This window comes from Anneissia japonica, unplaced genomic scaffold (genome assembly GCF_011630105.1).
Source record: "Anneissia japonica isolate Jap-2015-1 unplaced genomic scaffold, ASM1163010v1 scaffold287923_len1623670_cov205, whole genome shotgun sequence".
Lineage (NCBI taxonomy): Eukaryota > Metazoa > Echinodermata > Crinoidea > Comatulida > Comatulidae > Anneissia > Anneissia japonica.
This window is the reverse complement of record NW_022721637.1, coordinates 516,401-532,165: the sequence shown is the minus strand read 5'-3', so window position 1 is coordinate 532,165 and position 15,765 is coordinate 516,401. Positions and strand designations below refer to the sequence as shown.

Below are 15,765 nucleotides of genomic sequence, written 5' to 3'. Positions count from 1 at the left end.
TATATACTGTATATATATATAATATTGGTTTGTGTACTTCTGCTTAATCTCTAGTATCCGGCCATAATGTCTTGTGTATTGAGTATGATATCTCTACTCAACCTGTTTCTATCCATATTCCTATTACCAGATTTCTTGCCGGTAAGATATTTATTTCTTTACATGACAAGTAAAAACAGCAATATAATTAAATTTTTAGCATACTATATGTAACAATATGGTTTTTGAGTAAAAAGCCACTGGTCGGTTGTCTATTATGTAAGTAGTAATCCTTCTATCTAGTAGACAGATCTGGCCTTTGACCTTCTCGTGTGTATTTCTTTGTGTGTGTGTGTGGGTAGACCAGGTTTGTAAATACAAAAACTTGAAACTGCACACAATCTTACTGAATTTATGTCATGAATAATAATAATAATAATAATAATAATAATAATAATAATAATAATAATGATAATGATGATAATAATTTCTCTAAATCAAACTTAAGGGGAATATCTTTTGTGTTATTTTCCCCTTAACGTCATGTTATTTTTCCCTTATTGTCATTTTTTAAATTGTTTTCTAATTTCCCCTTAAGGTAGGTTTTAGTAACATAATAATATAATAATAATAATAATCGTCTTGCTGTATAGCTGTTGATAAATAACTTTTTTTTTTTCTTTTTTTTTTTTTTTATAACTATTAGGTTTGTATATTCACCTAGGAAAGTACAATCTTAACTACTACAAAGAAGGTCTTCTACCAATGGTAAGTAATTAATGTCATGAGCTATAATATACTGCTTACTAAGAAGCATAAGAACACTAGGGAATTAATTCTCACAATGCATTCAAACTTTCTAAATTAAGTACAATTTAATACATATTCAATTATTTGGACTACACAAATTTAAATTTATTGGGTTAATGGAACAATATGTGTGACGGAAATTTTTTATATGCACAATATCACCATTGATATTGATATTATTATATTATAATTATTATTATATTGATATTGATAAAATATCCACAAACCGTTTTAAAAATTCAGCATTGTACATTGCTTGTAATCTATTTAATCAAAATTTCAGAAGATAACTGCACAGGACTCAAATTTTTATTTTCTAAGAAATCTTTATTTAACACTCTATATGTTTATGAACGATTCTATGTCATGTACAACAAATATCTCAGAATGTATTATTTTGACAATAAAGTTGACTTGTATCTTGTATCTTGTATCTTGTATTGACAGTGCTGCAGCCAGTAGTAATTAGGTCGCAATTTATCAGCCCTAACATTCTAGAATTTTAGTAAATTAAATCTAATAATAAAATAAATATTGAAATACATTGGTGTAGCACAATGCAGGCCATAATGGTAAATCTTGACTCTCAAAGTAAACACCAGCAGTGATTTTGTCAACGGATTCCGTCAATGACGGCCATGTGTCTTTCAAAGAAGATGGATACTACAACAGTAACAGTAACTCTGTACAGTTTTAGACAATTCCCATCTTGAACATTGTATTTCATCTATACATTTTGTTTTAGGGTTCTCTTAACCCGATGGAATTGATGGAAGGTCCACTGAGGATCCAGGTATTGAAGGCACAATGTCAAGTGGGTCTTTGGCGGCGAAATGGATACGCACTATTAAATCAGGTAGATATCTAATTATAGCATAGTAAAGTTGGGTAAACTGGTGATATCGGCGCTTAGAGCATCTTGGTCTAAAGTATATTATTTCTAAAACTGATGTTGCTAAGTTTTGCATTCCAACCAGATTCACTTACTTGTGCTGGTTGGGATACTTTTAAAGATAAAGTTAAAAATTACTATAAATTATTATTGTTGGATTGGATTGAATTGGGTTTATTCGGTGTAAACAGCAAGGATAGCCCACGAATGTCTAGAAGAAGACTTATTGCCAGTTGGGTCCCTCTGGTGGTGATTGGGCAGTACACAGGGAGACAATCCCTCACTCTTTTCCGAAGAGAGTACTGCGTGCTTTAACGTGCACATGGGCCATCAATGCACACGGGACCAATGGCTTAAACATCTCATCCGAAAGACGGTGAGCTTTTATAGCTTGTATTTTAGCCTCCAGCTAAAATACAAGGAGAGGCAGCAATGGGAATTGAACCGGACACCTAGAGATCTCCGCAGTTCAGCACACACATCCATAGTGGCTACCACCAGATTAGCCGTCTGACCTAAGCTGCTCTCTCTTGTCTTTATTATTTTTAAATTTTTTTATTTAATTTTTTTTTTTAATGATTCCTATCTTAGTATTATTTACTCTTTTTTTGTTTTGTTAAATCTGCAACATTCCATTTTAGTTGAAGAAAATTACATAGAGGATGATGATAATTTAAGATTCAGTTGACCTGCTAATAAATTTTTTTAACAAATTAAGAAAATAATATTTGTTATTCATTTATTGCAGCTTTATAACTATAATAGTGTTCGATTTCAAAATGAAACTTATGATAAGGATATCATAATGCTACAGGTAAGACATCTATTTTTAAAAATAATGTTTGATTGATTGATTTGAAATAATGATTTTTGAATCTGTTAAGTAAATTGAATTTTCTTTACTACTGAGTGAAATTATTTTGCCTTTTTGTCATTCTTGATGTGTTTAAACAGTACCAATCGCGGGCAGTGCACTTTTTTGGACGAGGTGCAAGTTGTGGGTGGTGGATGCGGGCAAAATCAGATTTTCTTTAACTTTCTTTGAGCATGCTGTATTCTACAGACCACGGGCACAGCCCATGGACCTCTTTTCGAGGTGGCATGGACTTCCTTTCGACATAGTACAGTACATATACTGTACATGAATTTCAAACAAACAAAATAAATTAAAAACATGCTTGGTTTATACGGTAGTTTAGGTGATTTGCAATTAAAATGTTTAAATGATTGAATAAAATTTTGTTGTTGACAGACTTGTGCTGCTGTTCTTCCACCTGATCACTTCCTGATTGCTGTTTTGAATCGCTTTGATTTGATTCAATGTATGGATACACAGTACGACACATGTGCACTGTCAGCAGATGTAAGTTGTTGACAAGATTTTCTTTTTGTTCAGGATATCATACATTCAACAGTAACTTCAATTGGACAAAATCACTTCTCTCAAGAGAAAATTGTGTCATAGAAAAATGTGCCTTTGGCAATGTCACAGTTAGTTATGCAATTGGAAATTTTCAGGTAGCGCTTGAAGTATATTATTGAGGCGTTTATTTTTATGATGGTTTACAGAAAAAAAAAATTCTTAAACTGTAAATTAAGGCTGAGTTCTAAAAATTGTTTACTTATAAGCCACAGACTCTTATATTTATTTCAGGTACAATTTTAAAGGCAACTGTTGAGTAAAATTTTATGTTTTTTACAATTTTAATCTAAAATTTCTTTTCTATCAGGATGTACAAGCAAGACAGCGCAATGTTACTTTGCTGAAGGAGTTTCTAGAATTACTTATTATTATTCTTTGTGAGTATTGAAATGCGACCTGTCACAATTAGCTGGAGTTGACATCAGGATCCCAGTTGCCAACTCTAAATATGTTCTATTCATTGTAATTGTTCTTTCATTCTATGATTTTCGCGTACTGTGTGTTCCTCTCTATACTTAAGTTTTTTCATTTATTTCATCAAAGGTGAGCGTTATGTTGTTGGAGTTGGCGAGATATCTGATACAGACCGAATCAAGCGTGAAGTTATCCACCAGTTGTGCATATCACCGATGACTCATAGTGAAATCAACAAATCATTACCAGAGGATGTAAGTCAATTATTTAAAGTTGAAATTATATTTGGGGGGTATAAAAAAGAGGCCAATTTAATGCTGAATGTCACATTTAAGAACTGGGTCAAAGTGGTTGGTGGATGTATTAGATATGTTTTCTGTTACTTTACGAACTTAATTGGGAAACAGATGAAGTTGAAACATCCATACATATCAAAAACTTAAAAGAAATAATATTAGATTGATTAGATAATTACAATTTAAATGACAATTTATGTAGAAATACATGTTAGAATTCAATCTAACTATTCAATTAAATTGCTGCTTAAGCCATTATGATCTTTTCACTACAAAGGGTAATTTTAAAAGGGAATTCCCCATATAAAAATATTTAAAAATACACACAGAAATAGGTCTGTGTGTGATGAGAGTTGATTAAAGACAGATAGCTGATCTGCTTATGTTTCAGCACCATCATGAAACAGGCATGGACAGGGTCACTGGCCTCGTTGCCAATTTCAAGTAAGTTAAAGGGCCTCAGGAAATGAGGCCTTTCCACTTGCATCATAGTTTAGTGTTTTTTTGTAGTTCATTTGTACATTGTTTGATGGATCTTGCAGGCCCAAGAAGAAACAGGTGCAGAAGATGTTGTGAATTTAGTGGGTGTGTTCAAGTAAGTGTGTTGTAACATTGTGTTAACCCCTGCAATAAGATGTTGTGAATTTAGTAGGGGTTTTTCAAGTAAGTGTGTTGCATCGATGTGCTAACAACATGAACAAATGTAAATTGCATCTTTATTTTAATTTTTAACAGTGTATTAACTTACGTTAATCTCTTAACATTAAATCATACTACATTATATCATCAATGCAAAGGAATGTTATTGTAGCTATGCAAGGGGAAAGAACAGATGATATAGAGAAAGAGGGGTCAGGTAGAGATTTGGTGGCAATAATGGGCTGAGATAGGGGAAGTTGGCTAGAGATGGTTAAAAGAAAACAGAACATTAAAGGTTTGTAGGGAGGGAGATAAGATGTTAGGTGGTTGGATTAGGCAGGATGGAAGTGGTATGAAACAGAAGTGATACAAGAGTATAACTGGAAAAGGAATGAGAGGGGAGGGGGGGAAGTGTAAATACATTAGCAGACTACTCTGTATTTTCACAATGTTGTTTGCAAACAATAATCTAGCTTCACCTATTATTTCTATGCATGGTTTTAGTCCTGTGTACATTAATCAGTATTTGGATTTAGTTTCTGTTCAGATATGTTAATGTTTTATTTACTAACTTTTAATTTCAGTTTCTCCAATTCAAGCTCAGCATAGTTGGTTTAAAGAATGTTTTTAATGCTCTTATCACCTACTTATATATGTATATTTGATATTTTGTATTTGTATAATTTTCTTAATATGATATGCCAATTTGTTTGTATATTTGCTTTAAATGTTTCAGGTATAGAACCTTATTGTCCCATTTAGTCATGCATATTGTTCAAGGATAGCAATTTTTTACAAATTGCCATATATTTTCTGCAATTAATATCTAGAATATTGATATTTTCTCTAATCACAAGTGTTTTTTTTTAAATGGGATTTCATGCATTTCTTGTTTTTATGTATACATTGATGTGCTTTATTATGTAACTGTCTGAAGGAGATGAACCCAATATATGTTTTTATTTAAATTTTATTAAAGAATGTTTTAAAATTTTATTTCAGAAAATCTGGAACAACTGGCAAAGGCATTTACGAGCTGAATGAGAACTGCCTAACATCCTACAATCAATACTTCTACCACTACACTAGAGCAGACAAATCTAGAGTAAGTATTGATATTATAGGTTAGTTGTGACATGTCAGTTGTGGTGCTAGTCTTCAAACTAATGGTTATGGGTCAGGTCCTGCAAATGCTCAGATAATTAACTATTATATTCCTTTTGTTCTTAACCCTCATAATGCAACTTATTTGTGTGAATACTTAATATCTATAAGATAAAGTCTCAAAGAAGTGTCTCTGTAGTGACACCCTAGTTTTTGGGTGTACAATTTTATATTGTCAGATAAGAAGTCTAGATAACAATTATTTGAAATTTTATTTATGAATTTTAGTCTGAAGAACATCAAAGAAAAGCACGAAAAAACCACAAGTCTATTGAAGGTAAGTTTTTTCCAACTGTCTTTCCCTGCTTGATGGTGGGGACTGGGGATTCCTCGTTCTAACTCCTTTAAAAACACTTTCCTCTCCTGCCGTCTGGAGGACATGATTTTTAACAAAAACAGTGTGTTGGTAAAGAGTTAATAAAAGTTTGAATTCAAACAACATTGCTATAGTTAGAAAAACAATAAAAACTGAGTGCTAATGATTATTTAGAGAAATGTTACTGACATCTTAATTTTTTTTAAATAACAAAGAATGATAAAATTTTAATTTGATCACATTCATAGGAAACCTATCTATTTAATGAATATTCATGTTCTCTTTTAGTTGCTGCTATGGTGCCTCCTTTACCTCCAACATTGTGTCACAACTATAGTAATATGTGCAGGATACTAGAATGTGACATATTTGTACATATACTGAACACCACCATCGCCAGAACTGCAACAAGTAAATTCTGGTCCGAAAATTCAACTCACAAGGTCAGTTTAATTAGATTAATTCTAGTAATATTTGTAAAAGCGATCAGGTTAAATGTTCACTACCCTTCATAACAACCAATAGCTGACTGAAGAAGTAGGGGATATTGGTTAGGTAAAGCTCTGACCAGGTTAAATGTTCATTACCCTTCATTTCAACCAATAGCTGACTGAAGATGTAGGGGATATTGCGTAGGTAAAGCTCTGACCAGGTTAAATGTTCACTACCCTTCATTTCAACCAATAGCTGACTGTAGAAGTAGGGGATATTGGGTAGGTAAAGCTCTGACCAGGTTATGAAAATTTCTTTGACAAAAAAACTGGTCTATGTCAATGTGTAGTCATGATGTGCCTATATTTTGCAAAGACAAGCCGAACAAGTTCACTCCTCGCCAATCTGTTTTAGAGATAATGGCCAAAACATGCTGAAGTCAACATTTTTGTAATCTATTTTATTGAACTAAAAAAAAATTATATATCTAAACATCATATGATGTTGTTATTTTCCCCATTTTCAATGTTAAAACAACAGTTTTTAATGATTTGGTGATGGTTTCTGCCTGAGAAATGCCTGAAAAAACGTAAACTTTGAAGAGTGATCTCCCAAATACTGTTCTTTAAACAGCTGTTTGTTTGAACTCTTGTAACTGTCTGATTTAAATTATTATTTTATCATTTTATAGCTCTCATTTTACTGTTTAACCCTGTATTAATAACTAAAAATTGATTATTGTTTTACAGGCTCTATATCTCACAGGCTTAGCTTTACTTGAAGAAGAACGATTACATCGTGAATCAAAGAGCTTCCAATTTAGTGCGAAAGCTTCAGAAGGTATTGAATTATCTAATATAAACTAATTAAGAAAAAAGTAATATGGCGTAATAAGTTAATAAGTTTCTATCAGACAGTAATATATGTTAGAGTTCGTAGTTTTTTTTTTCTTTGTTTTTGGATAGTCTATGATGTGACTAATTTCAATATATTTTACTATAATCAGATTTACTTTATTTTTGTAGGTAATCCAAGCCTAGAGCAGAACCTGCAATCCTTGGTTGGTAATCAACGTATTGATGTTTACAAAGACCTTCTGGAGTGGGTTTTGAAGGTAGAATATGTTTCATTCTATTTTTGTAGTAAATATTGTGAATACTTAACAGGATGAGCCCATACATGTCAAGTTACCATTTGCCAAACTTGAGGGAATTGTCCATTCCATCATTGCATAATTTTGATACCAGTAGATATTTCCCATATATGTATTGACCTCATTTGTGTGTAATCTGTTGTTATCTTTGTAACTTTTACATTTTAAATAAAATATTTAAATGAGGTGATTTACCTATTTATAGTTATCTGTTTTTATACTTGAATGTTTTATTTATTATTGTGCAGCAGTAACTTTGCGTTGCGTTTGTACATTTTTTTTGTTATTACTGGTGAAATTAATAATATGATATGATATCTTTTGTTTATATATTTTTTTGAAATCATATTTGTGGGTGGATGTGGTATGGTATTAAGGCCTTGTGTTGTGGTAAAGTGTCTGTGGCTGTCCATTGTGTCCTTAGTTAAATTACTTTAGGCCTACTGTATTTACATTGCTTTTAAAAATACACAATCACTTGAAACAAAAAAGTTGCTATTGTGAGTCATTCATTTGCATAAAAGGTAACGGATCATTTGAAATCAGCTTGCTTTACATTACTTTAAGTGAAGGTTAAACATAAAAATCAGTTTATACATAAATGATTCAGTTGCAAATATTTAAATTCCCTTATTAAAACATTTTACCTTGCTGCTCCTAGAAATTTTCTGAAGTTTCAAAACTTAAAGGTAACTTAGGAACAGAACTACCACTTGAGCCCAAGTCCATGGACGACAGTAAAGAAGAGGAGGAGAAAAAAACGAAAGCTGAGTTAGCGCAAGAGCGCAGAAAACGTATAATGGCACAAATGTCTGACATGCAACGCTCATTTATTAAGAAAAATCCAAGTTTGTTCGAAGATACAAATCCCCTGGATAGTAGGAAGTCCTCCACAACAAGTATGGATGTTGAGTAAGTAAACGGGGAAATCTTTGGTTTTAAACTTAACATTTTTTTTATGCTAGTGTCAGTGATGTGATAGATATGTATTTTACGCATTAGAGCTGTCTCTTGTCTGATCCGATTTCTTTCATTTGAATTGTGTGTTTTCTGTCATAGTGTCAGTGATGGACCTCTGTCATATGCAATAGCTCTTGGGTCGGAGCAGACGCTGATCCCAGTCAGGGAGCCGTCAAAAGTAACGTGCATGTTGTGCCAGGAGGAGGAAAAGATCAGCGATGACGCTCCAATTATGGTTCTTACTGCCTGCATTCAAAGGTATTTAAAACGTATTACAACAAAATATTTACTATCAGTCATGAGGTATAAAAAAAATTGAAAATTTAAATTCTATTTTTGAATTGCTTAATTTGTATATTTAAGTAAGTTATTAAACTAAAATTGAAATTTTGAATTAAAAAAAATATTTGGACAGTTAAATAATAACTTTGGCTGGTAGTCAATTTAAGGATGCTGTAGTAAAATGTCTGTAAATCGGTGAAAAGTACTTTTTTAATCTGTTCCTCATTGAAAGCTAATAATTTATTTGATCATTTTAAATGGGCTATTTCAACATTCTACAGTATTTTAATTTTTCAAGTATTGCCCTGTCTTTGTGACTGGTAGTACATCTTTAAATATCTGAGATAGAACTTCAAGCAGAATTTATAATAGTTTCTGATTAATGACAACGTAAACTTAGAACAACTGAAGCGACATCCAATAATTCAGACAACAGTGAAAACACAAAGTGTCTGCTTGTGCTGATAACTCTTAAGTGACATTGCTCCAGGTCAGGTGTGGACATAAAAATCGATCGAAGGGCCAAAGTGAATTTTTTATTTTAACACAGAGGGCCGAACTCTGATATTTCCAGTGTGCTTTCAAAAACCTTCAAGCATTGTTTTTACATCACATTATTCCCAGTTTTAATATTAATTTTACGGAAGATCAGTGTCAGGCCGTAAAAAACAAGGTGTTTTCTAGCCAATGTTGCTTGGCTGGCCCCAACCCTAGGGTTTTTAATTCATATTCGATTGCTGCAAAAAAATCCCTGTCTAGCTGCGCTTTGCCCTCCTGTGCTCTAGATCTTGAATTTAGATACTCAAAATATTCTTAACTAATCCTTAATTTTATTTCAAAGATCATCTGTATTGTCAAGTACACGAGGAAAGAAAATTGCTGATAAGGGTGAGTTTTTTTATTTTTGGCTATATAAATGCAAAATAATAATACATACATTTGTTTATGTACTAAATAGAAGCAAAATATTTTCTATATACATTTATTTATTATAATGAAAAAAATGTGTAGCCGTGTTAGTCTGCTATAGAACAATATAAATACAATACAAAAGCTAGAAATCAAATTTTACAAGTTAGTCTTGAAAGTGCTGCTATCATTTCTTTTATATTATTTATTATATTAACTATAAAACATATATACAAATGTATTTTTTACATTATAAATACAAGATATGTATATTATTTTTTTAAGATTCATTTGATCCCCTTTTGAAGAGTGCCGACCGTTACTGGGGCACACACGTTAGCAGCTGTGGACACGTCATGCATGCTAGATGCTGGCAAATGTAAGTTATATCATTTATTTAGCAATATTTTTTTTTTTTTGATGATGATTCAAATTAGTATAATTATTACACTTTTCTGGACTTTTCAGTAATTTTTACAGTTTTGTTCGGATTCCTAAAAGATAGCCGTTGTCTGCACATTGGTTGATAGAACATACAAAATCAACAGCAGCTGGCCTGGGTTTCATATGTTTTTTTTTATAATTAAGAAGAAATATATATATATCTGATGTTTGGAGATTTCAAGGCAGCGGCGGGCGTAATAGAAATAAATTATTTTTTAAAAATTTCCATTTTTTGTGGCGGCGGTTACACTAATTGGCCAAAAATAAAATTTTATTTTTATTAGAAATCATCAATATTGGCGGGTGGTGGGTTCGCTAAGACGATCAACTTTTAAGACATCATTTAATCTGCTTAAATAATTTTGTTCCTTAAATGTTAATGCTTTTGTGCATAAGAGATTGTTGATCATTTGATAGAAATTTAGAGGTCTTTTTCACATAGTACGAACCCAGCAGAAGTTAAGTTTATACATTATCAGTATGATTATTTTCATTGATATAAACACCAAGGTGTTTGCAGTATTAAACTAATTCTTTTTAGACAGTTATTTTCTATATACAAATTAACATTATTGTTTGATAGTTTAGAAAGTTCCTCCTTCATACCAATAAACATGCATTAAGTTTTTTGTACATTTAATGTAAGTTTATTGTATAAGAAGCCACTATCTATTGCATTCAAGGTCAACATTTAAGTTATGTACAACATCATCAATATTATAAGATTTATAATAAATTGTATTATCTGCATACATGCTAATTTTTACATTACAAACACTTTTTTGAAAATCATTGACATATATAACACAAATAACAGTGGTCCTACAATACAACCTTGGGGTATTCCACAAATACATTGACATTTAGTTGATTGTGTACCAGGCCCAACTAGGCTAGGCTGAGCTTAGTAGGCCAAGCCGTTCAAGCCATCACAGTAAAAGTTTAGGGATTCTTCACTTTCATTTAGTACTGGTAATTTTGCTTCATCATCTTTACCTTCATTTCAATGTCAATTGTTAAATTGTTGAATTTTATTATTCAGTTATTATGTTTGTTATTATTAATGACGTTTCTTAAATTAACTATAGATATACTGATTCACTGGTTGCAAAGGAAAATAAAAGGCCAGTACGATTTCGCAATCATCTCAGCTTTGATTTGAGCAAAAACGAGTTTCTCTGTCCACTCTGTGAAACTGTTGGTAACACCGTCATAACTCTTCTTCCTGATCTACTCCCAGTAGAAAAAAGGTACATATACCAAGCAACTTCAAGAGTGTCTCTCTCATGATTTGTATCATACATATACCAAGCAACTTCAAGAGTGTCTCTCTCATGATTTGTATCATACATATACCAAGCAACTTTAAGAGTTTCTCTCATGATTTGTATCATACATATACCAAGCAACTTCAAGAGTTCATGATTTGTATCATACATATACCAAGCAACTTCAAGAGTGTCTCATGATTTGTATCATACATATACCAAGCAACTTCAAGAGTGTCTCATGATTTGTATCATACATATACCAAGCAACTTCAAGAGAGTCTCTCATGATTTGTATCATAAATAACTTGACATCAGTGCTCTTTTCTTTCCATAAAGCTCTTTTCTCACTATCATATTTTCTTCGACAAAAACTGTTGTATGCCTATATATGATGCTTGCCATGCCAAAAGCAGCGTACTGTCGATAGTTGTTAAACTGAGTAAGCATAAGAATGTAGCAGTATTGTAGCAGCGTACTGTCGATAGTTGTTAAACTGAGTAAGCATAAGAATGTAGCAGTATTGTAGCAGCGTACTGTCGATAGTTGTTAAACTGAGAAAGCATAAGAATGTAGCAGTATTGTAGCAGCTTACTGTCGATAGTTGTTAAACTGAGTAAGCATAAGAATGTAGCAGTATTGTAGCAGCATACTGTCGATAGTTGTTAAACTGAGTAAGCATAAGAATGTAGCAGTATTGTAGCAGCGTACTGTCGATAGTTGTTAAACTGAGTAAGCATAAGAATGTAGCAGTATTGGTAGCAGTGTACTGTCGATAGTTGTTAAACTGAGTAAGCATAAGAATGTAGCAGTATTGTAGCAGCGTACTGTCGATAGTTGTTAAACTGAGTAAGCATAAGAATGTAGCAGTATTGTAGCAGCGTACTGTCGATTGTTGTTAAACTGAGTAAGCATAAGAATGTAGCAGTGTACTGTCGATAGTTGTTAAACTGAGTAAGCATAAGAATGTGTCAGTATTGTACACATTCATACAGAGAAGCCCTAATACTTTTACTCTTAACTTTGGAAGTGGTAAATTGATTCCAGTAAATGACCCATCATTTTAAGGCTTATAATGTGGTGAATATAAATATATTAAAAAGTATTTCTGTCACTAATGCTGGTTTGGACATGGCAAAACCCATATATAGTCATAATATGCCTATATATGGTCATGATGTGATGTCATGACCATATTTAGGCATGTCTCAATGTGTTAGATACAGTAGGTTTATGCTAATGGTTATTTTATTAAATTATATATTACATTTAAGATTATGTAGGATATATTATGTATTTGTATAAATAAATTTGCTTTGACTATAACAATGTTATCCTGATCTCTTTTAATGATGTAAACATTTTATTATCTTATCTTATCTTAAATAAGCAGTCATTCACTGCAGTCATTAAAAGTGTTAATATTTTTGTTATGTAATTTTATTGCAGTAAGAAACAATGTGATGTTAGTGTTGAGCATATGCTGAGCTTGATAAGAGATGTACTCCGCGAAGACATGGAGTTGAAGGAGGAAGCAGAAATTACAATGGATACCGCCACGTTGTCCGATGAAACTCCAGCAAAACAGAAAAAAGATGGTAAGCTATTATTAACAAGATCATACCACACAATTTATACAAACATGCAAAACTCGTACAACATTATAATCAACTGAACAAATTGTCAAAAAACTGTTAGACCACCAACAGCTCCTGTGGTGGACGATGAGAGTTGCTGGTACCAGGTTACCAGGTAGCACAGACACGAAGGGACCCTTAGGAGCAAAGAAATCTTTGAGTTCTTTGAGTTCCTTGTCCACATATCAAGTGCCCTGAGCATCTTATGTTAGATGGATTTGTGCGCTATATAAAACTACATTATTATTATTATTATTATTATTATTATTATTATTATTATTATTATTATAAGATTGGCTGGAGTAGCCTGACTGATATATTGAACAGATTATCGCCATTTTTTTTCATTAAAACCCTAAAAATAATAGAACCTTCCATCACACAGCATTGCATGGTTTGCATAGTCTGTTTTGCAAAATGGATTAAAGACAGAGTGGTTAGAGTACAGTACTGCGGAACAGACCATTATTTTTCAAGGGTATGCTATTTAGGGACCAATGGTAATAGTTGGTTTATCCAGTATTTCATTTATATACCAAGATCACTGCCGCTTTGTGTGATTTGATATGTATTTTGATTTCAGATTACAAAAAGCCCTTCGTTGGGAAGTCAAACATTGGGAAATCAACCATTAGTTCAGAGGTCTGGCGGTTGCTCAGTTTCAATCAACAGACAAATGCAAAATATTCTCTAAAGTTAGTGTTCTTTGTTTCATTTTTTTCAATTACTTGTACTTAGTAATAACACAGCCAAAAAAGAATTTTGTTGTACTAGTAAATTATATATATTTTTTTTAATTCTAAAATAGAACTGTAGTTAAAATTGAACATTTTTTAATAAGAAAATTTTGTATAGGTGTGATATTTTCCTGATGCAAACTCATATCGAAAAAGAAATATTGTAATACAAGTCACACACTTATAGTACATCTTGTGATTTATTTTTTGTGATTTCTTTTCACAGACCACATCTGCCTGTCGATAGAACTGAAATGTTGAAGACATTCTCCATGTCCATCTACACTGTAAGTATTTGAACACATTCTCTTTGTCAGTGTACATTGTAAGAATTTCTTGTTTGGACAACATTTCAATTGTTTACTGACAATATTTCACCTCGTGACTCAAACATATCCGTGGTCTTGATACAATCAACAGATAGGAAAATGTGTATTAACCTTGCTTTCAATACAATCGCTGCACTGTCGCTACAGATTTTTTTACTGCAATCGTTGCATAGCGTAGCCAGGGATGGAAAAAGTGCACTATTGTGCGACGGTGGTCGGAGGCATGGATGTCCCGGAGAAATTTTGGGGGGGGGAAAATTCAAAAAAATTTACTATTAGGCTGTATGATGAATAGATAACATTTGGTGCTGGCGGTATTCTACCAAGACAATTTCATTGTCAGAGGCACAAACATTTTTTTTTGCCAGGCCTTTGCGTAGCTGTTCCTGACGCAATCGGGAACACTCCCGGATGCAACTGACTAATCAGCATCACCAAAGGAGTCAGCAATAATGTGTAGCAATTTTATGGAAATCAGTCTTAACCTAAGTTCAGAAACAATGAGCTAGGCTGGATTGCAGGCATTAATTGGGTTACTCAGTGAATTTTGTGAAATATAGTCTTTTTATTGTGCTTAGCACACGCTATGCTAAATTTAATTGACGTCCCGTACTCTATTTATATACTCTTAATTCCATCTTTTAAATTTAAAACTTACTCGTTGGTGGCACTGTCTGGAATGAAAAAAAAATTGATAAGGAACCTGTGGCAAGTCTAACCATGGGCCTAAGTTGCTATTGAATAAGTACCCTCATGAAAATAAGGAGTTATTCCATAACCAATTTATTTTCAACAGCATAAGCAAATACCATTTAAAATCAGTGCACGTGAGACAGCGACAGATGTGCCTGTTTTCCTTGGGTGTTGGGCTAGCCATGACAGTTACGTTAGTTATTATTCGTTTTTTAGACTAATCAAAATTAGTTATGAGTATATCTTGTATCTGTTGTAGGTTGGATTGAATGTGATGCCTGATGACAGTAATAGTCGCATACCTATCATGTGTTGGGAGGCTGTGGCTTACACCATTCAAACAGCAGGTGTGGTTTGATTTGAAATAGATTTTCTAAGTCTTTCACGTTTTGAACAGTACAATGACAGTTAGGCCTTGGCGGTTTAATCTTCTATCAACTCAGTTATGTAATGAGTCTATCAGTCAGTCAATCAACCGATCAGGCTTGCTATCAATTGATCACACAAGATCAGATCAAGATCAGATTTGTGTGCTTTAATAAGTCTTATTATTAAGAAATTAGGCAATTAATCACTATAGATAAGTTCAAAAGTAATAAGGGATGGAGGATTGAAAAAGATAAGAGAGGAGAATCACAGAGGATAAGGGAAGGAATGGAAGGGTGTGGAATGAGGACTTGAGTGGATAGAATAAAGGGAATTAGAGAGTAAAGATAAGGGGAATGAAGAGGCTAAGTAAGTGAGTAATCAGAGAGTGTATGAAAGTGAGATAAGAATTAATAGAGAAAGGACTGGAAAGCAGCATAAATGTAATTTTCCATGATTTTAACCAGATTCTGTTGTTTCTTTTATACAGAGCTGTACCTTAGAGTCGAGGAAAAGCCATTATTTTGTTCACTGTCCAGTAGGCAAGCAGATTGTGTGAATGCACTTGTGAGGTTGGGTGCTGAGGGCATCACTGTCTACAATCATCAACATGTACGAAAAC

General features: G+C 32.7%; 1 protein-coding gene across 1 annotated transcript in view; it reads left to right on the top strand.

The window, feature by feature from the left end:
• LOC117111611 (E3 ubiquitin-protein ligase UBR2-like) overlaps positions 1-15,765 on the top strand; it is a gene marked incomplete in the record, with an annotated part of 34,269 nt that overhangs the window by 11,537 nt on the left and 6,967 nt on the right. The window contains 23 exon segments of the mRNA XM_033254559.1: positions 55-141; positions 686-747; positions 1,535-1,645; positions 2,430-2,495; positions 2,934-3,044; positions 3,412-3,481; positions 3,648-3,772; positions 4,357-4,409; positions 5,456-5,558; positions 5,846-5,894; positions 6,222-6,376; positions 7,115-7,205; positions 7,391-7,479; positions 8,180-8,430; positions 8,578-8,736; positions 9,602-9,648; positions 9,955-10,048; positions 11,202-11,363; positions 12,831-12,979; positions 13,602-13,713; positions 13,982-14,042; positions 15,037-15,124; positions 15,634-15,765. Of these exon segments, the coding sequence (XP_033110450.1) occupies positions 55-141; positions 686-747; positions 1,535-1,645; positions 2,430-2,495; positions 2,934-3,044; positions 3,412-3,481; positions 3,648-3,772; positions 4,357-4,409; positions 5,456-5,558; positions 5,846-5,894; positions 6,222-6,376; positions 7,115-7,205; positions 7,391-7,479; positions 8,180-8,430; positions 8,578-8,736; positions 9,602-9,648; positions 9,955-10,048; positions 11,202-11,363; positions 12,831-12,979; positions 13,602-13,713; positions 13,982-14,042; positions 15,037-15,124; positions 15,634-15,765 (2,427 nt within the window).